Source organism: Lethenteron reissneri, chromosome 46 (assembly GCF_015708825.2).
Source record: "Lethenteron reissneri isolate LAM-NWPU_2019-01 chromosome 46, ASM1570882v1, whole genome shotgun sequence".
NCBI lineage: Eukaryota > Metazoa > Chordata > Hyperoartia > Petromyzontiformes > Petromyzontidae > Lethenteron > Lethenteron reissneri.
This window is the reverse complement of record NC_083824.1, coordinates 4,259,945-4,282,195: the sequence shown is the minus strand read 5'-3', so window position 1 is coordinate 4,282,195 and position 22,251 is coordinate 4,259,945. Positions and strand designations below refer to the sequence as shown.

The 22,251-nt window shown below is 42.4% G+C and overlaps 1 protein-coding gene across 1 annotated transcript; it reads right to left on the bottom strand.

Moving 5' to 3' along the window:
- Positions 1–1,559: 1,559 nt before the first annotated feature.
- LOC133354171 (poly(A) RNA polymerase GLD2-like) lies at positions 1,560–17,155 on the bottom strand. The gene is made up of 15 exons (XM_061570804.1): positions 16,740–17,155; positions 13,925–14,137; positions 13,275–13,481; positions 12,495–12,675; positions 12,115–12,229; positions 10,731–10,822; positions 8,652–8,715; positions 7,794–7,860; positions 7,617–7,693; positions 7,369–7,497; positions 6,035–6,078; positions 5,567–5,703; positions 4,781–4,872; positions 3,287–3,366; positions 1,560–2,471 (listed from the first exon to the last, which is right to left on the bottom strand). Exons 2-15 carry the CDS (start codon positions 14,095–14,097, stop codon positions 2,415–2,417), a joined length of 1,515 nt encoding a protein of 504 aa, XP_061426788.1. The 5' UTR covers positions 14,098–14,137; positions 16,740–17,155; the 3' UTR covers positions 1,560–2,414.
- Between the last annotated feature and the right edge of the window lie 5,096 nt (positions 17,156–22,251).

Sequence of the window (22,251 nt, the reverse complement as noted above, 5' to 3'; positions counted from 1 at the left end):
CACACATCGTCACAAATGTCTTTACCCACCTCCCCCCCCAAGGTGCGTGACGTCATTTATGGACGGCCCCTGAGATGATGCCAGTGCTGCCCTCACGACAAACCATCTTCATGGAATGGGGTTACTAAAGGCCGTGGCACTCTGGTTGACCCCGGAGGACACGTGACTGGTAAAGTCTACACAGGGGCCCCAAGTGGGGGCTTGGGGTGGTCACGTGTCAAAGCGAGATCCTGCTCGAGGATTCGAGAAGGTGGTCGTGGCCAAGGGCGGAGCCAGCCACGACCAGTGAGGATGTAAGCCGGGTCCCAAGAGGGACCGGGGTTCAGCGTTGCTGCTCTCATCTGAGGAATCTACATTCGATGTCCATGAAGAGTCATCAACACGTGGACCTGGACCCAAGCTGGGGTCCCTGTCTGTTGTAGCTACTCCCAGCGTATTAGTGTAGTTAGCCTGGTGGTCCACCACCATAGGTTATCTGGTGAAGGGGCAGTTACCCCTTTGTGTTGGTATCAATAAATGTGTTGCCTCCAAAGAGCGCGTCTGCGACTCAGTTGAACTCACTACACTTGCAACAATAGAGAAGTTGCAACAACACCACCACAAGAAATGTGCCTCCGGGCTCTGGAGACCACCTGGAGAAGATTCGAGGCGTGTGATGACAATAATGGCGAACAAGTGAATACTCCCGAGGTTTTGAAGCTATTAACAAACATTTGTTATGTTAGTATATTATCCGTTGTTTCCATTAAAAATGATAGTCCCATAATAAGTGTAAAAATGTTTTTAACCACTCTGTACATCTTCTTGGTTCTTTCGGTAAAGTCACGTAGAAGGGAAGTAATAAAATAATAAAAATAAAACATAATAAAATAATTCTCACGACGTTTCGGCTACAACGCAAGCAGCCGTCTTCAGGTATTTTATTTTTATTATTTTATTACTTCCCTTCTACGTGACTTTACCGAAAGAACCAAGAAGATGGATCCCTGCAGTCACGAAAGCTTTAAATCGAAGTTTAACCACTCTGTACATACCAACTCGCAGGGGTGTGGGAGGTGTGCATACCCACACTTAACCCACCACCATCATACAAGACCTGTTGTTTGTGGTGTACCGCATTCATAACTGCTAGGTGCACATGAGACTTTAATACTGGTAGGAACCTCCTGGTTACACCAGCCCACAGGGGATTAGTGTGTCCATCCGTCGTGCATACAAAAATGGGAGGGGTGGGGCTGGGTGGGCTGTGGGGCTGATCACCCCGTGGTGCCCTTATAAAACTCAACGTTTAACCTACTCACGCCGGCTTGTGCCCGCCCTCACAGTCAGCCATATTTGCGGAATACACCACGCCACCGTTGACCCTGGCCATTGACCGAGCAACCCAACGTTCCTACCAGCTCCCTCCGTAGGAATGTGTTATATTTGAGAAACTTTCGCCGTTTCTAACTACCACACCAAAAGATGAAATGGAACCAGCGACCTCTACCTTGTAAGTCCAAGGTGCTAACCATTACACAACGGGCAGCTCCCAAGTATGAGTAAAGTATACGATGCTATTTAGAGTATTGACGTTTTTATTAAAAAAATAAGTTATCACAAGTTGGGTGTCTTTTATATTTACTATCAATTGTAAAAGTTTTTACGCAAGACATCTGTCAAAGGGAGTCTTGAAAACTATAAAGTTAAAACATACATCATACTGTACGGTGTAATATGGCATTGCCTTAATTGCCTGGTAATTGTTTATTTATATCTGCGGATTAAAATGTTTTATAGCATTACAATGTAAAACTTAAACTTGAAATAAAACACAACTCTGCTCATTTTAAAACAAGGAATCTCTCAAATTGACAGTATTTACATTTGCAATCAGCACTGTCCAATATATTATTACAAAATAAAACAAATGCTCCTTTTTCTGAATATATTGTGCAGTATTTAGACGTTCATGTTTTATTAAACAAGATATCGAGACATGAAAAAAAACTACTGGAAATTTTGACAATCATACCTCAGACAGCTGACGTCACTTTCTGCACACAAAAGTAATACGAGCATAACCCTACCAATTCAATGCTGCTGAATGCTATATAAAATATGTACAAACAATGCACCATTGATTAATGTACAATACAAAATGTTAACCGAAAACAACTTTCCAAGTCTAAGAATATCAGAAAATAAAGCCTGCATATAATGTCGATCTGATATAAAGAGCAGAATTTAAATAGAACAATCATGAGAGAATCACTTTTATTTCGGCAGAAAGTTATAAGGTGTGCAATGCCTCATCCAGTCATTATTGTGGGCCGACAGCTTCCTCTTGACCCAAGAACAGCGTAACAGTGTCTTGCTGCACGCGCTGGAATCGCTGGGTGCCAACGAGACCTTCCACTGTCAACGTTATGCGATTAGCTCGCCAGCAGAATGTTGTCAATATTCTTGCAGTCTTCCAGCAACGTCGATGCCTGCAGGAAACAAAACATTTATCAGAGATGTAGCAGCCTCTCCCTGTACAAGAGCAGCTCGATTTTAGCAAGCCTAACACAAGGTTCTTATATGAGAAACAGAACCTTGCATTACCCTGGTGGTGGAAGCAAAGGATAACTTATAATGCAAGTACACTACTTTGCAAGTAAGGACAGCTGGACTTGCTTCCAAGGAGTACGATTATGTCAAGCTCCTACTCCCCTGTATTTACACATTTAAAATACTGAGTAGAAATAAAAACAGCGCGCATGCAGTGATGCGCTTACACAGTGCTAAGCGTATAACCAAATTGTAAGTCAAGAGCATTTGAAGATTCCGAAACATTACTTATTTACAAACATGTCTTATTTACAATCAATTAGCTAAAGCCTGTAACCAAACCACACGGCACGTACCCGATTTCGTGAGATCTCAGAAACTTAAGCAGCCCTGGAGGCTGGATAGTGCTTGGTCAATCACCTTTTATAAAACAAGTGACTGCATGCATATGCGGTGGGCAGCGGGGTACGGTGGAGCCAATTTAAAAAGTTGTACTGAACTATGTTCCCACATATAATATGCTCTCCACCTTTATCAGCCTGTACTAACCAGCTTGGTACAGTATGGTAACAAAAACACAACCTGCATGATATTGGCAGCCCCCCCCCCCATCCAGTGGATTGATAAAAGAGCTGCACATGTACACTACTGTCTGAAACCTGGCTAATTTGTGAAAAAGAGATTAGACAAAAATGAAAGGATAACACATGACAACACGACCGCGTACACACTAGAATGTGAAAGAAAGCCTCACCTTCCTGAATTCTTCCTTTATCTTGTCAAACCGACATTTCTCATACACAGCCCTGGCAGTGTTGCTCTGGTCAAAAGGTTCTGAGAAAACATTAACATTATTCAGGAGAGAATAACATTTTTACCTTGAGTATAAAGTAAAACATTTTTTTGTCAATAAGCAATGCATATGTCAATAATGGCAGATGTGAAATCTTAATTTCGTTTATAATGTTTGCAACTCTATGAACATTTCCAAAACAAGTTCTTAAAATGATATTGAACTAAATTAGAGATTCCACCAGGTGTCGTGAGGACACCTCGGGTTGTTGCCATCTTATTAGATGGGAAGGCCTCTATCTAGCAGGAGACTTGATCATAGCTTTTGTTGATGACGATTAATGTTAAACTATTGAAGCTGATTGAGAGATCACCAAACATTCAATGTTCTCGACACGCCTACATTAATGTCTGCATATAAGCTTGGATTCAGAAATTTAGAAACAAAACAAAGAAAGGGATATAAACATTTCGATTTAAAGCTTTCGTGACTGCAGGGATTCATCTTCTTGGTTCTTTCGGTAAAGTCACGTAGAAGGGAAGTAATAAAATAATAAAAATAAAACATAATAAAATAATTCTCACGACGTTTCGGCCACAACGCAAGCAGCCGTCCTCAGGTGAAATCAGGTCTGTCGAGGCGACAGGATTAGCAGCATCATTGTGATGCTGCTAATGCACGGACATAAGTAGTACTAATCACATACCTGCATTTCCCATAAATATGCTAAATTCCTCTTGATATGCAAATTCTTTTGTCAAGGCGCCCTTTCCCCCCCCACTTCCAACCCAGCTTATATACACGCTCCAAGCTCGTGTGCTGTTTCATTCAGACGCTGTCGCCTCGACAGACCTGGTTTCACCTGAGGACGGCTGCTTGCGTTGTGGCCGAAACGTCGTGAGAATTATTTTATTATGTTTTATTTTTATTATTGTATTACTTCCCTTCTACGTGACTTTACCGAAAGAACCAAGAAGAAGGGGGATATTAACAGTTACAGCAATCTTTAGTACATTAATGTCTGCATATAAGCTTGGATTCAGAAACAAAACAAAGAAAGGGATATTAACAGTTACAGCAATCTTTAGTACATTAATGTCTGCATATAAGCTTGGATTCAGAAACAAAACAAAGGGATATTAACAGTTACAGCAATCTTTAGTACATTAATGTCTGCACATAAGCTTGGATTCAGAAACAAAACAAAGGGATATGAACAGTTACAGCAATCTTTAGTACATTAATGTCTGCACATAAGCTTGGATTCAGAAACAAAACAAAGGGATATGAACAGTTACAGCAATCTTTAGTACATTAATGTCTGCATATAAGCTTGGATTCAGAAACAAAACAAAGGGATATGAACAGTTACAGCAATCTTTAGTACATTAATGTCTGCATATAAGCTTGGATTCAGAAACAAAAAAAGGGATATGAACAGTTACAGCAATGCACCTTCAATGCAAATGTACTTGTTTCTCCACTCATCATCCAGGGTCCTGTTGATGATCCTGCCTTCCCTCAACGAAATGATCGAGTGGTCCCAACTGCACACACACAGCAGTCAATTTAAGTCCACATGCTAACACAAACAACTTGAGAATTACTTCTGTTCAAAAAAAGTGACTCAAAACATTTCCTTTCGAGAAGTGCAGTGTGCTCTTTGGTTCTTTCGGTAAAGTCACGTAGGTAAAAAAATAATAAAATAAAAAATAAGAATAAAATATAAAAATAGAAATAACTAAATTTAATCACGACGTTTCAAATGCAACACAAGCAATCATCATCAGGTGTGGAAATCGCAGCTAGAATTTTTTTTCCCACTTTAGTAAAACATTTATAGCTGTGATTTCCACACCTGATGATGATTGCTTGTGTTGCAATCGAAACGTCGTGATTTAATTTAGTTATTTATATTTATAATTTAATTTTTTCTTTTATTCTTATCTTAAAATGTTATTTTATTATTTTTTCGCCTACGTGACTTTACCGAAAGAACCAAAAAGTATGGATCCTTGCAGTAACAAAAGCTTAAAATCTACAAGTGCATTTGTGACAACTTATTAAGTAATACAATTTAAAAGTACCTTTCCTGCAGTTCAAAACTACGCAACTATGAAAATACATTGTTCAAATAAAACACGTCAAAATTGTAACAACTATTTTATAGAGCAGATGTAATTTTCATAACATCCATCAATGTAAGAATGTATACTGAAGAGGAAGCTGCAATTTGCTCACTCAAACGTGGTGGTGTAGTACTTGAAGAAGCCAAGCAGGAGCTCGCCCAGGGTGAGTTTGCTTTGTGAAGTGAAGGTCGGCACGCTGTTGGCACTGATTGGGATCTGCCAGATTTGGAGCCTCGAGTTGAAGAGGCCCTAGAGAAATAACATCGCAAACGACGCCGTGTTACAATATGCGTGCTTTGCTAAAAATGCGCGCAAAACTGAGCAGATGGGGAGCGAGGGGGGATAATGTGAAGGCATCCAACAAACTTGAGTGCTTTTCATTTTAGCCACGATTGCACTTTATCTCATGCAAACAAACAAGCGGTGTATTTCACTGTATAGGTATCTATACAAAAACATTTTGGACAAACGTTACAAGGGTGAGAATACATCTCGGAAGATGAATCTGATCGTTGAGAATAAATGATGTCATAGACTGTAGGATACTAAAACAAGAAGCTTGTATTGTTGCATATCCTACCGGGTATTCTTTTTGCAGACAGGGCACTACTGGCTCTGGAAGAGCTGTAAAATGTATACAAAAAGTTGATTAAATAGTTTTCTTCAAAATCAGTGATAGCCCAGCAAATCGACGCTATCCCCTGCAGTGTTCAATGCTAACATACTCAATGTTGTATCTTAAGTGGTTCTCTCTAAACAATTTTTATTTTATTTTACCAGGTATGGCCCACTGAGCTATATAGCTCATTTTCAAAAGCGACCTGGCCACAAGTGATAGCTCAATAAAATGGCTTATCATGTGGAAATTAATAGCAGCCAAATACTATAAAAGCATGTTTCTAAATGTGGAGGGAAAAACCGGAGGATCCGGAAAAAAATCCACAGATCACGGGGAGAACGTGCACACTCCAAATATACAGGCATCAGGGTCGAGATTGAACCCAGAACCTCCTGTATACCTGACGAGGTAGTTAACATCTCGCGCCGTGGCGCAATATAGTTGTCATACAGATTCAGCATTTCAGCCGTTGTCAAGTTGCCAATGCACAGTTGCACAGCTCACAAGACAGCAAAGCCTGTGCACTGCTCATGGTAAACATGCTCATCTCCATGCTCATGCACAATTAATAACTATAAAGCTCCAAAACATGGAACGGATTTAATAGTTTTCATAAAAACACATTTCCCCCACATACATTTTCTTCAATGCTTTTAAAGTGACACTGAAAAGGAATGATCGTTAATTTCAACAGTGAACCACATCAGCTGGCAATGAGAGTGCTTGCAGCTTGCAACGACTCGTACATTGCTTGTGTGGGACGTCATGCGACCTCCCCCACTGCAGCCTAAGAAGCGATTAGAGTGTGAAGATGCACGCATCACATCTGGATCCAACGAACTTAACCGCACTTGGGGAGTTGTTGCCAACATCACAGCTGTTATGCAGTCTCACTTGACAATTCTTACGGCTTGGTTCGACTTTCACTTGGTCGCAGAAATTAAAAATTAACCCGTAAAAACAAAGTTTTCCACTATAAATCCTTTATATGCGTGGCGGCTAGAGTCCTCTCGTCCTCTGGCTTGAGATGGCTGCCACCTATGGGTCAGATGATTGCCTGCCACCATTAAGCAATTGGTAATTAAATATAATTTATTTTTTCCTAAAAAGTGTAAAATTTTGGAAAAAATTTTCACAAAAATAAATTGTCACGCACAACGAGTCTGTGTGCAAAAATGTCAGCTCGATTGGATCACGGGAAGTGGGTAAAAAAACGACCGAAAGATTTGCACGGTCGTAAGCGCGCAAGCAAGTAAGCGAGTAAACTTAATATAAAGGATTTTAAAAGCGCTTACTCTGTAGGAAGTGCAGCACCATAAGTACGAGGCTGTAACTGCTCAGGGTGCCCTGGCTGGCGTCGTTGATGCCCCTCTGCAATGCCCATTGCTTGATGACCAGGATTAGCGGCTTCACTCGCTGGTCGACTGCAGCGTCAAGCAAAACACAAGGCGAGAATTAAAGGTCTGCCGGGCAACTCTGTATACAAACAGCTTACATGAATGCTCTGCACAATGTTGATTAATCAATTGTACATGAGGCTTACCTTTCGAATAAGCCTGAAGCAAGAATGTGTTTCTGATTCCAATAATGTTGTTGGCATTGAGGTCAAACTCCACCCTACTTCAGGTGCAAGAAATAACAAAAAAAATATTAAGTTTTCACAGAACTGATAATCAGTCAAAATAAATGCAAGAAATTTGAGAGGAAGTTAGAAACTAACCTTGTCTTGTCCCTGAACTTCACAATTGGAACCTTTGCACGGATCAGTTGCATTTTTTCCATATACGCTGTGAATAGAACACAACAGATTACGGCTTTTTAAATGCTGAAAACATTACATTAGAATCTGCTCACATTGAAAGTCCGGAAAGGCCACATGTGGAAGTGTTAATACGGGTGAACTTGCTACTTTAGCTTTGTGTGCATAGGGACTTTTTTTACCACCCTTCTGTCCAAGCCAGCTGTTCCCCAAAATGGACAGCAATGGATATGAATGAATTGAAGTTAAAGATTAATTGAAGGAGTTTCTGAATAGAGTGAATATCAATAGCCTTGGAAAGGTGGATGGGTTCCATTTTTAAATCCTTTATATTAAGTTTGCTTGCTTGCTTGCGTGCTTGCTTGCTTACGACCGTGCAAACCTTTCGGTCGTTTTTTAACCCACTTCCCGTGATCCAATCGAGCTGACATTTTGCACACAGACTCGTTGTGCGAGACAATTAATGTTCGTGAAAATTTTTTTCAAAAATTTTACACTGTTTAGGGAAAACAAATTAAAAATGTAATTACCAATTGTTTAATACTGCAGACAATCATCTGACCCATAGGTGGCAGCCATCTCAAGCCAGAGGACGAGAGGACTCTAGCCGCCACGCAGATAAAGGATTTAGAGTGAAAAACTTTGTTTTTACGGGTTATACTTATTAATTATGAGACACCTCTTCCCACGCACTATACACTCACTGTCATTTACCCTGCATTCAGGTACAGCTATAAGTCCACGACTGATGTAGGCATCGACACATATGCCTCTTGTTACTGGAACTCTCACGGCACAAACCACAGGATGGACACTTACGCAGCCTCCACATGATTCTTAGCACTTGCTGGAGGAGGTGCAGAGCTTCTGTTCGTTGGTTTATCTGCCATGTGCACAGAAACATATTGTTGATGTAAGCATTGCTTATTTGAATTGTGAAGTTTTATGTACAGTCAATTCTCAATGAGAGGCCAGATAAATTAAAAAAACATGGATATTACAAAAATTATGCACGTTAGTTTATAAACATATTTATTGCTTATCTAGTGACTGTGAATGTTACTAGGCCTCGGCAAGGTAAAGTAAAAGTTACAAGGTAAAAACAACGAGCCTACCTTTACCCTACCTTTTACCTTAACACAATACAATCACTCTACCCTACCTTTTACCCTTCAGCAGGTAAGGTAAAAAAGCAACGTGCCTACCTTTACCCTACCCCATATAAATGACCAGATTACAGGGTAATTACTGGGGTACTACTACACATGATAAAGGTTTATAACGGTAAATGCTATAGGTAGAGTGCTTTATTCATATAGAATACTCCGATGATTCCAATTTTACACGCTTTCTTTTAACTCACTCTGTTGTTGTCGTCGTTATTGTTGTTGTTGTATCCTCAAATCTTGTAACTCAATTTTAACCCACTTCCTAATGTGGTATCGACTGCAAACTTGGTATACTTATGTCATACTGATGACTATACTATATTACTGTATATCATAAAAAAAATATATATTTTTTAACATTCTTTTGTATATGTTATGTTTCGGCTTGGGTCTAATTGTCCACGCTCAACTAACGTTGGCTGTAAATCACCACGGTTCCTTACGTTATGGCAAGCTTCGGGGCCACTTCCTGGAGTTCTGCCATTACTAGTAACATTTAATAAAAGCGGGTTTTTAATGATGTTTTTTCAAATATTACTTATTAAATGGAGGCCACGGACTGCGCCACGGAGCTTTTAGCGGTAAACAAGGTACCGTGTTTACCGGGTAATACTTCGCGCTATCTTTACCCTACCGGGTAATTCTTCCGAGCTACCTTTACCCTACCTTTTATCTTACCCCTTGGCATATCGACACCTTTACCTTTACCTTTACCCTTTTACCCAGTAAAAAAAGGGTCAATTACCTTACCTTGCCGAGGTCTAAATGTCACTGTGTGGTGCCGGGCTTACGAAGCCACGGCGGATAATGTGTTGGCATTACGTGCAGCCCGCTTACTGGGCGTAGTACCAGCCCTAGCGGGGCTTGGGTGAGTGCTGGTCAGCGCGGAGGCACCACGTACAGTGTGCGGTGCGGGCTCCCGGTGAGGGAGCGAGAGGGAGTGTCAGCCAGCCAGGGTTACATTGGGGCATGTTACGCTGGTTGACCTGCCGACACTTGACCGGATGATATTGGAGGGGGGTCACCGGGCGGTCACGTGGTATAAAAGAGCTCTTGGTAGCCTTCGGGAAAGAGCTCGAGAGATCTAGAAGGTGGGCGGGGCGAGGGGCGGAGCCAGCCCTAGCCCAGGCCGATATAACGGGGGCCCCGTGAGGGGCTCGGGGTTCTTTGGGTTGCTGGTCAAGAAGATCCACGTCGGGTTAAAGAAGCCTCTAGCCACGCGGTCCGGGACCCAACTCGTAGTCCGGGCCGGGATCGCGAACCGTGTCTAGTTCTGCCGTAGCGTGGCGAGATGGCCATTCAACACCCAAGTGTAGGTTGTGTTATGTTATGTTGAGTTGGTGAAATAAATAGTGTTGCTCCCAAGACAACGTCTGCAACTCAGTTAGACTCACTACATTTACTTATATTGAATTGGAGAGCAAGGATATGAGTCGCCTGTTTCGAATGTATCTTGGAGTAACTGGTCACAAGTGAGCAGCGAATAACTAGAACGTGTAAATTGCGTAAATGAGCGTGTAATTTTTCTATTTCATTATTTCCCCCCCTCTTGTCCCAAACAAGGCTAATCCACAATCCAGATAGTCCACACGCCAGATAATTCAGCGTTAACTATATGGTTCTCTCAAATTAATTGGTCGATAAATGTAGCAGTTGTCCCAAACATATATACACACACACACAGGCTGTGGGATGAACTCCGGAAACTATTCCAGTTGCTGCGTCTCACCTGTTGTTCTCGGAGCACGAGGCAGAGGTCCCCATCACTGGTTCTGCTCCCAAAACCATTGACTGTGGACCCCACTAAGAAGATATTGCAATCTGTGTGAAATATGAAATAACAGCATGCAGTTTTGTTGCATCGTGCTCTGAACACAAAATAATGAATGCACGGTTTAACACGTACGCTTTCGCTACCAATATCATCCATAATAGAGGTTTTTGGATTAGATTGCGTAAATTTATAAATGTGTCGTTAAAACCCGCCACCACCCGACACCGCCAACTAGTAAGGGTTGTCACGTAAACAGAACGTGCCAATTCGTCACTAGTACAGCACTAGTGTGTAGTGTATAGCAGTGTATAGTGTAGTGTACTAGTACAGCATACCAGTGTGTTGGAGAGCCAAGCCACAACATTGACATTTCACTAGTAATTACAATGATGAAGCTAGTTGTAATTACTGGCGAAATGTCGTACTCAGATTGTAAATGTTGTGGCTTGGCTCTCCAACACACCGGTGTGCTGTACGAGTGACGAATTGGCCACGTTTTGTTTACGTGACAACCCTTACTAGTTGGCTGTGTCGGGTGGTGGCGGGTTTTAACAACACATTTATATATTTACGCGATCTAACCCAAAAACCTCTATTATGAATGAATACAGTTTATAAATTTGATACCTTTTAACAGTTCGTTTAACAAAACATACACCGATAAAGTACATTCGATAAAGTGTGGTCCTCCCGTGCTAGGCCTCATGTCGAGCATATCTTCTCTCAAGCTTTCGCCACACATTACTGTGGGAATCTTCAACTCCAAAGATCTTAAATTTCGATTTAAAGTTTTCGTGACTGCAGGGATTCATCTTCTTGGTTCTTTCGGTAAAGTCACGTAGAATGGAAATAATAAAATAAAAATAAAACAATCAAATAATTCTCACGGCGTTTCGGCCACAACGCAAGCAGCCGTCCTCAGGTGAAAAACAGGTCTGTCGAGAAGACAGTCTGAAGACAGTTTCGGCCACAACGCAAGCAGCCGTCCTCAGGTGAAGAACAGGTCTGTCGAGAAGACAGAGTCTGAAGACAGAGTCTGTCTTCTTCATCTGAGGACGGCTGCTTGCGTTGTGGCCGAAACGTCGTGAGAATTATTTTATTTTTAATATTATTTTATTATTTCCAAAGATCTTCAATTCTAAAGATACCCGCATTAGTGCGTGGCGAAAGCTCGTCAGAAGAAATTCCTACAAGCGACCTAACTGAGGAAACCACAAATGGATTACGGAGTGGCTGTTAAAACCGGTGTGCTAAAAATGGTACATTAGTGGAACATTTTCCAAGTAAAGACGGACTATGCTTAAGGAAAGAACTTTGTGAAATCGGCACGTTTACTTACAGGGGAACAATTTCCGAACCTCACACTGCAAGCTCTCCCGCAGCTGGTCCTTCTGCTGGAAGAGCCTTGCCTGCTGTTGGCAGTTTTGGTGCAGGTCTAGGATTTGCTGGCTTAGCTGAAAACAAGACAAAACAAGATTTAGAAAACACCATTAATTTACAGGAAAATTTAATTTTATGTCTGTTCACAAGCTCAGACAGAATGGGAGAGTGATTTTAAGCTTTGAGATGACCAACTCTATTTTAGCACACCAATGCGACGGACTGTTTTGGCATTAACACTGCAAAACTATTATTCCTCGGCCGAGAAAAAGCCATTATCACTGCCTATTCATCTCCGCTGCGGAAGTTCCATGCCGCCGACTGGGTGGCCTTGCTCACCTTGTCAGGCACGCTCCGGGTAGACGTTTCGCTGGACGCCTTGAGATGTAGGAGAGCGGGTGAGACAGGGGGCAAGGGCAGGACCTGCTTGGCAAGGTCGTTTGCGGAGGTGTGCGCACTGTTTGTGGGCTGGACACACGGCTTCTTCCCCTCAAAGTTGGTCGAATCATCGTGAACACGCCTGCACACAGGTAATAATTTTCATATAAATACAGAAAAATTAACATGACAGCTCTGCGGTATGTATTCCAGGTTGTACAGCGAGTTATATGGCTACGCTGTCTAATGTTTCGCTCCACGTGTTGGAATCTTCTTCGGGAACTGTATTTGCGCTGAAGAAGCTCCCGGCAATGTGCAGCGAAACGTCAAAGACACCAACCAGGAAACATAGTGGCCAGCGATACAGTACAACCGGGAAAATATATGCAGCAAGGTAGGGGGGGCTCCTCCCCCCCCTCTTACTCTATATAGTCGCGTTTCTCTATTAGCTCTCTTCACTTACTACAGTGATTTTGGCTTTGGTTCCACCTGAAGACGGAAGTTTATGTTGCGTCCGAAACGTCGTGATTTAATTTAGTTGTTTTTCATTTATTTATTTTTTACCTACGTGACTTTACCGAAAAAACCAAAGAGTATGAATCCTTGCAGTCACGAAAACTTCAAATCTAAAACATTACATTGTTAGTCATTAATAAAAAGTGCACATACAAAGTCACCGAAAAAATATTATGTTTTGTCTTTACTGGTGTCTCAGTGATGAGTAAATGATACTGCTCTTACTTGCGGTTGATCCTGGGTGACTCCAGAACCGTGGAGCCGTAGAGGGGAGTCGCAGGAAACCTCACAGGGACCATCGCAGTTCTCTGGCCCATGTGCATGTTCCGAACAGCGCTCATGCCAGGCACAGCACGCACACCGTTTAGCGTGCTCACAGCGGCTGCTGACGGTAAGATGCCTGGTGCAGCGCCCACCACTTTGATGAAAGGGCTTCACGAGGAGAAATACAAACATTTAAAATAAGCATCATCATTTCATGTTTTTTTTACCGCACCTTCCGTGCAGTTGCAGTGCACGCCGAGGTGCCAGAACAAATGGGTATTAGAGATAATAACCAAGGTGATCACTCAGCCAGGAAGTGATTTCCGACCAAATTCAACGTGATAAAACAATGCAGTAGTTGGACAACATACACAAACAGCGATTGAAATTACTATTCTGGCCACTTCATCTAAAATATCTACATGCGTTTTGAAAATGTCTTTAATTTATTTTAAAATGTTGTAATTTACAACAGAGATAATGTGCCACAGCATAAGACGAAGTGTTGTTTTTTAACGAAACAATCAGAACAAGCAGAAACACACTTCTGACATGAATTACACTTTCGTAATTCAAGCCACCTCAACAAGCTTGCCTACACGTGGTTGTACCTGGGATTGCCGGTCCCATTGGGGAAGATGTGGTTCTGGGGATGAGCTCTGTCATTGTAATTGATGTTGTTGTAGATAAATCTTGTGGCTGGGCGCTGCAAGAGGTGGTTGCCTGGCTGCGTGCTGGATGAGAACCTCTGATTGTGAGGGTTGTTGAGAGGAGTGGGATACATCGCTTTTCTCCCCTTCACCGGAGCCCAACAGCATTAGCAACTGTGAAAGTACAAAGTAACAAAACAGCACTGTGAGAGATGTGGACGCTCAGGCGTCGGGTCAATCCACTGCTGGATGAGACCCCCCCCCCCCACGCTCAGTGCACGTGAGAGCATTGCGGGACAGCAATGGATTCGTTTTGCTGCAGTGGCATCTGCTGACCACAAAGCAGTCCCGCAGGCTATAACACATTATCAAAGCTGATCTCCCATCCAAGTACTATATATGCTCAAATTCCTGCTTAGCTTCCGAGGTGTGAAACGTTCAGACGCATTTCGGGCGATATGTCTGTTTAGGGTAAAAAGCCAATGTCTTTGTTCAAGACATTAACCCTTTCATAAGCCGATGTCCGTTACCAAATGCCAATGAAACGTTTCATAATTGGGAGCACAATGTTTCAAAACCGGTGGCGAGTTGAACTTATTAACACTTCCAGCTATGTAAATTGTTGACCACGACTGTACATGTTAATGACTTATACAGGTGTGGAGGCATCGGGAGGGGTAAACCCCCATCGGCTGTCCCCAACTCACTCGCTATTGTAAACTTTCAATCACATTTCTTATGATCACTGTTACATTGTTTTTATAGCATTATTTTAGTAATTTCTAGAAAGGTTTAGTTTAGCCCGATTTTTTGATGTAGTATAGAGTTATACTTAAAATCTTAATCTATATTGTATTATGATTGTTATTGTGATCTAACATCAAAATGGGATTTTTTTGCACATTTTTGTACGCAGCATAAACAAATGGTGCTTTTTCACTGGAAGATTTTATTGTTTTTGTAGGGGACGTTTCAATTTGCTTACAGTAAATTATAAATGTATCTTGTCATTTTATTGTTTGTTGCGGTTGCACCCGAATCAAGAGCCGAATGGCTCACAGGGTTATTCCAAATAAATGAAACTGAAACGCCTTCCTCTCTCGTATGTTGAACTTCGCCAACACGAGAACAGCCACGGCGAGACGTAATGGTTAAGACAAAGATCCCCCATATAGCCTTAGCAGACTGTAGGGGCAAGTGCTGTTAGATCACACACACACACGTTACATGACCAGTCTAAATCAAGACACAGATCATCGTAAACGCCAAATACATGTTGAGGAAGAGAAGAAATTATCCTGATGGCGGTACCCCGGGGGTACCAAATAACACAAAATGGCTGAGGCAATTAAATATTTTATTTATAGATTCCAAGCTTTCGTGACTGCAGGAATTACTCTTTGGTTCTTTCGGTAGAGTCACGTAGAAAATCAAATAAAAATATAATACGACGTTTCGGTTGCAACACAAGCAACCATAAATTTAGATTTAAAGCTTTCGTGACTGCAGGGATTCATATTCTTGGTTCTTTCGGTAAAGTCACGTATTTCTTTTCCCCTTCTACGCGACTTTACCGAAAGAACCAAGAATACAAGCAACCATCTTCTGTTTTATCTTGGTGTGTGTCTCGCTCTGTGTGTGTCTCTCTCTCTGGATGTGTGCCTATACGCTGTTCCCGTGTCTGTGTTTTATCTTTCATTCTTACCTGATGATGGTTGCTTGTGTTGCAACCGAAACGTCGCATTCTATTATTTAATTTTATTTCTGGGACACTATTTTTGTCCAGGGGTGTTACTGAACTCCGTGACTGGGGCACCAATCAATCCCAAATCGCTGCCACTCCGCGATGTCGAAACGCAGCGAAACCCTGAACGCTCGCGGTACGCAGCGTAGTGGTGGTGCATCATCGGAGTGTACAGCTCGTCGACTAAAACCGACTTCTTCACGGACATTATGCGAGAGCCACAAGGTTTCAAATGTTAAATTAGACTGAGATGCGATAATGAAGTTGGAATACAAAGCTCACTCACGCTCTGCACATCGATTCCGAAAGTGAAAATCTGACAGCAACATAACTGAAGACGTCACAGCAAGCATTGAAAACACGGAAGCAGAACTTGTTGGTGATGATATTCGCTTGATTGCAAGATGCTGAATGTGATGATGACAATAACGGGGTTGAATGAGGCTCTTCTTCACTCAGTGTCCACCTCACTACCGCCGGCATCTCTAACTTCACCTCGCTCTCGCCACAAGAGACGAAACCACAAGTCAGTCAGTCGTTGTTGACGATTATCAACAAGTAGGTGGCGAGGAAGAGAGAGAGACGCGTTCACGTTTCACAAAGAAACACTGACGATGACGACAAAGTGGTCATTACAAACGCCAGCGCTTCGCGGTTTCACACTTACACGGCCGCACTCGTTACACACAAACGCGCCACAATACATCTCTGCTGATATGGTCAAGGAGCACACACACACACACCATCAAACAAACTCCGATCATCCTCACTGCAGCGGCTTTTGGCGATGTCCATCGAACACCGCGCGCTTTCAGATGCGCTTCCGCGACCGTCTGGAACGCTCTCTTCCGATATTTGTTTATCGCTATGCACTTTTTTACATCCGGATTGAAAACTCTATTGTCTATAACTGCCCTTTGGTGTTTCGATTGTCGTCCTTCCCCCGCACCTCCCATTAGCGCGGCTACGGCTACGTACGGCGCGCAAGAAGTTCACGTGTACACGCACTGTACTCACTCGCACTGTACTCACCGCTCCGCTCTCTCTCGCCTCAGGACGCGAGGCGGCTCCAGTCAGCCCTCGCTTGCGACAAGCAGCAAGCAGACGCCGTAGACAACGGGCAGCTCCACGCTCATGGCTTTGTAAATCCACGCAAAGCGAACGCTGAGCGACGACGAGGGGCTGGGAGAAGGCGCCGCCTCAGACAAGGCCTCAGGCTCGGATTGCGCCTTCCGTTTTCGTCTCTCGGCACAGCGAGGCGGCTCCTCCTGTTGAGTTTGTTTGTTTGTTAAATTCGCTCTGGCCGCACAACGACAACAACAAACAGCCCCCACGAAAGCCGCAACGAGCGCGTTATCGCCAGCGACAGTCAGCACGGGGCTTCGGTGCTGCCGAGTACGCGAATCGGCCGCCACCACTACCAACACTGAAGTTTGTCCGGCAACGGTGACGTCACGGCTCCGCAATGACGTGTAAACAAATGACGACATCGAGCGGTGATGACGTTAGTGCAATGACGTCATTTGACGGGAACGCCGTGACGTCACGCATGACCCATAATGTCATTTTACAGAATCACAATCAGTATTGATTGTATCTTGACTTAAAGCTTTCGTGACTGCTGGAGTTCATATTCTTTGTGTCTTTCGGTAAAGCCAGTAAGATATAAAAAATATAAACAAGTAAACCCGTAAAAACTAAGTTTTCACTATAAATCCTTTATATGCGTGGCATCGGGGCGGCGAGAGTCCTCTCGTCCTCTGGCTTGAGATGGCTGCCACCTATGGGTCAGATGATTGTCTGGCAGCATTAAGCAATTGGTAATTACATATTTAAAAAAAAAATCCCTAAACATTGTAAAATTTTGGAAAAAAATTTTTCACGAAAATGCATTGTCACGCACAACGAGCCTGTGTGCAAAATGTCAGCTCGATTGGATCACGAGAAGTGGGTTAAAAAAACGACCGAAAGATTTGCACGGTCCTAAGCAAGCAAGCGAACTTAATATAAAGGATTTAAAAATAATAACAATATCACGACGTTTCGATCGCAACACAAGCAATCGTTATCAGGTGAAACAAGAGGGGGAAATTCTAGATTGGAAGTTTTCGTGAAGAAGGGGAAAGCTGCTGAAGCAGGCTGTTTATAAAGGTTTAGAGATGGGCGGGGCAGCTCATGTTAATGTGATAGCCAATGGGTTTGCAGAGTGCCTTTGTTTTGGCAAGATTTCCAAAATCATGAGCAAACACAAGATCCAGGTACGATTCAACACAGTACATCAAATTCGTGATTTGATCCCACCTGTGAAGGATGTGATCCCTGACATGTAATACCCTGGCGTCTACAAACTAAGCTGTGTCTGCGGCAGCAGTTACATTGGGGAAACTAAGCGACATGTCTCAGACCGTGTTCATGAACACAAGGCAGATCTGAAACACGGTAGGACCAATACCTCGGCCGTGGCTGATCATTATTTCAACGCGGTGGGCACACACGAAATTGATTTTGCCAAGACGAAGATAATCTGCAAACCCACTGGCTATCAAAAAAGATTCGTTCATGAAGCCATCCAGATATGTAAACACAGACACAATTTCAACGGAGAAGATGGGTACAAACTGAGCAATAATTGGAAGGACGTTATTAACCAGTTTAGGTCATAACTGGCTGTGATGTTCCCTTCCTACCTACAGTAAAACCTTGAATTGCGAGTAACTTGGTCTGCGAGTGTTTAGCAAGACGAGCAAATTTTTTAATAAATATTAATTTGATAAACGAGCGAGGTCTTGCAATACGAGTAGTACGTGTATACGCTTTGTCTGCCGAGCGTCACGTGATCACAACTGATAAACGAGTGCTTTGGATTACAAACACGTTTCCGGAACGAATTATGCTCGCAATCCAGAGAAAGAAAACACAAAACACAAAACGCACGCAAGCGCGTGGCCGAACACGCCACCCTCTCAAGCACACCTGGCACCAACAAAAGCCGTGGTTGGTGGCGATTGTCAAGAAAAGTGAATCGGCATTGTGTCTCGGCAAGGGGCCTGACACCAGCTGCGCGGTGACGGTCTTCGTGGTGGTGCACGGTGCCTGACTTGCACGCACTCCGCCAGGACCGCAGGGATTGACTGAGCCGACGGATCAGGTGCGAACGAGATTCATTCATCAGGCGTGAACACATCTTGACAGGTATTCATAATGGTGGGGGTGTGGGGTGATAAGGAGCGGTGGCGCAGTGGTTAGCACGCTCCACTATGAATTTGCAGACGTGAGTTTGATTGTCGTGTCGCGACTACCATCGGTGTCGAGTGATATCCGAACCGGTTATCCGGGATAACGCCCTCTTCACCAAGCCACGTTTGACCATCAATAGTGAAGATTGGTCAAACGACCCCAATGGCAGGATTGGTGTGCGGGTGCCTTCATCCAGCAGTGTATTGACAAAGGTTTGTGAATGATTAATGTATTATTCATTATGTTTTTGGCAAGCCATCGAACAAAGATGGTGACTGCATCGCGCGCTATCAGATGCCCTTCTGCGAACGTCTGGAACGCTCTTCCTTTCAACGTTAGGAAACAATTATGTATTTTGAAATCTAGATTGAAAACTAATTTCTTTCGAGCTGATTTTTGCGTTTAGTTTGTTGTATTTTTCTCGCACCTGTGATTAGCATGGGTTGATTACACACGGTGTGAAAGGTCAACATACATACATTATTTTTAAACGTTAATTTGTTAAGTAAAAAACTGAAGACTTAAACGTTTAGGGTTGGTAAAAATAATGAAGGTGAAACGGTCACTTAAACGAAACATTATTAAGTGGTTGAGGAGTGTAGTTGTGCTGAACGGTCAGGGTCACATTTGTCGATACAGGTTTCCTAAATATAATTCACGTATAGGACAAATACCACTCGGGAATAAATCCTGAAATGTCTCTCAAGAATTAATTGTTCAGATGACAACTTCATTTATTTGGTTGCATCAGTTGGAGGATGATGGACGACAGACACATTGGCATTTTACTCAAGCGGCAAATCTGACCCAAAAATCAATGATGAGTCATGATACTGGTCACGAAAGCCAGCGTGTTAAAATTATTTTCTAGTTGGAGTGCCACTTATCCTTAATAACAAAGCTCTGTACACGAGTAGCTAAACTCTGTCTGCGAGAATAGGCGAGAGGCGCTTGGCGTTTTTATACAGCACACCAGGTGCCGAGGGACATTTTAATTTAGTGATAGTCCATCTTCCCATATGCCTCACAATGAACTCTGTTTTGAATGAATGTGTAATATTTATGTTTTCAGCCAGAACAGTTTTTTTCTGTACAATGCGCTCGCTTTTTTCATGTTTTTTTCTCTCTCCATACGATCGTATCCCACATTTCCCAATTTTCCACGGGTCATGCTTCCGAAAAGATAAGGGCAAAATGCAGTTGAGAGCGAGAGAATGGGATGCGTAATTGTACAGCAGAAGTTTGGGGGAATTACGCCGTCCAAAACCGCGGCTCATTTCAGGACGTTTACAAAACACGTGCAGATTTTTCAAGGCCCCTGTGCATAGACATGTGGACATGCACAAAGCACGGTGGGCTTGGAGTGACACAATCATTTTAAATTCTGTTAATGTCAAGCAATTGACTGAGGCTTGTCAGATGGCTTCTTAACCGCTCCGTTTTGCTTTATGTACCATGTTTATTGCCTTCTACGAGAAAATGCTGCCACTGTGTACATGTATTCATTTTAATGCGCATTGCTTGCAAATACAACATTTAGGAACACTGTGTTTCCAATAATGTACAAGCACGAGTAGGGCTTTGAAATAATGTGTTGACGAAATTCATTGGTTGGTTTTGATATTTTGGTTTGCCTTGGCAAGAATTAAGACATCTTTACTCATCACCAGCAGCACGCAGGCCTCGACATCTCAATTGCCGACACTGCTTTACGCAGAGGTCTGTCTCTGGTCCGGATTTCTAGAAATTTCCAAATTCTGTCCTGTGCGAGAGGGACTCTTAGACAGCCACGCGTAGCTTAATGGTACTCATCCAAATAATAACAAAGATTAATACATTTTTATTTAAAGCTTTCCTGACTGCAGGGATTCATATTATTGGTTCTTTCGGTAAAGTCACGTAGAAGGGAAATAATAAAATAATAAAAATATAAAACAATAAAATTCTCACGACGTTTCGACTGCAACACAAGCAATCATCATCAGGTGTGATTTCACGTGTTTTGTAAACGTCCTGAGAATTTTGTGTGAAATCACACCTGATGATGATTGCTCGTGTTGCAGTCGAAACGTCGTGATAATTTTATTGTTGATTATTTTTTATTATTTTATTGTTTTCCTTCTACGTGACTTTACCGAAAGAACCAAGAATATAAAGATGAATAATTTACCAGCTTGTCTTTCTGCCGAGTTGGAGAGGCCAGTGCGGTAACATCCATGGTTGTCATTCACTTGCATGCTTCCACGTCTTTGCTCCCAGGCCTGCACACCACGACACTGACCAGCATGCTGAAATGTGATCAAAACAATCTCTACGGCTCGCAAAGGCACGAGGAGGCCCCTCATCCAGCAGTAGACTTGACTCGAGGTGTACATGCTACACGTGTCTTTCTGAAAGGGTTGCACAAGCTGGACTTTTTATTTAAAAGCCACCCACGATATTTAGTATTTTAAGCACTTTGTAATTCTAGCTTGTCACAGCTGCTCAGTCATCAAACGAAATCAGGGGAGGGGATGCCCCAATGACCAACAGTTTTTAGCCGTCAAAATAAAACATGTTCTCCGATCGTCACGCCTGCTGTTTTGAGAACAGGTGTGCCTCCCTGTGTTGTGTGCACTGCCCGGCGACCGGATATTTGACTCTGACCGTCGTCTTGGATGCCATGTGCGTGAGCCACACTGGAGCTGCCGTGCGTGGCGCACGAAGCGTCTGTGCGTGACGCATCTTTTTCCAGCCGTCTTCTCACCTGTACCATGGCGTGCCAAGCACGGGTTTGCGGAACAGAATGCAGAACGAATGAATTTTCCGGAACGATTGAAATTCACGAAACGGAACAATAAATGGAAGTAAATGTATGTATCTTCTTGGTTCTTTCGGTAAAGTCACGTAGAAGGGAAATAATAAAATAATAAAATAAAACATAATAAAATAAAACATTATTATTTTATTGGTTTATTTTTTATTATTTTATTATTTCCCTTCTACGTGACTTTACCGAAAGAACCAAGAAGATACATACATTTAGTTCCATGTATTGTTCTTTCGGTAAAGTCACGTAGAAGGGAAATAATAAAATAATAAAAATACAACTTAATAAAATAATATTATAATATAAAAAGAATATAATTATATAATATTTTATTATGTTTTATTTTTATTACTTTATTATTTCCCTTCTACGTGACTTTACCGAAAGAACCAAGAAGATGAATCCCTGCAGTCACGAAAGCTTTAAATCGAAATTTAAATGTATGTATATTTAAAAAGATTGTTTAAATTAAAACGAATGACATTATATACTCAATTG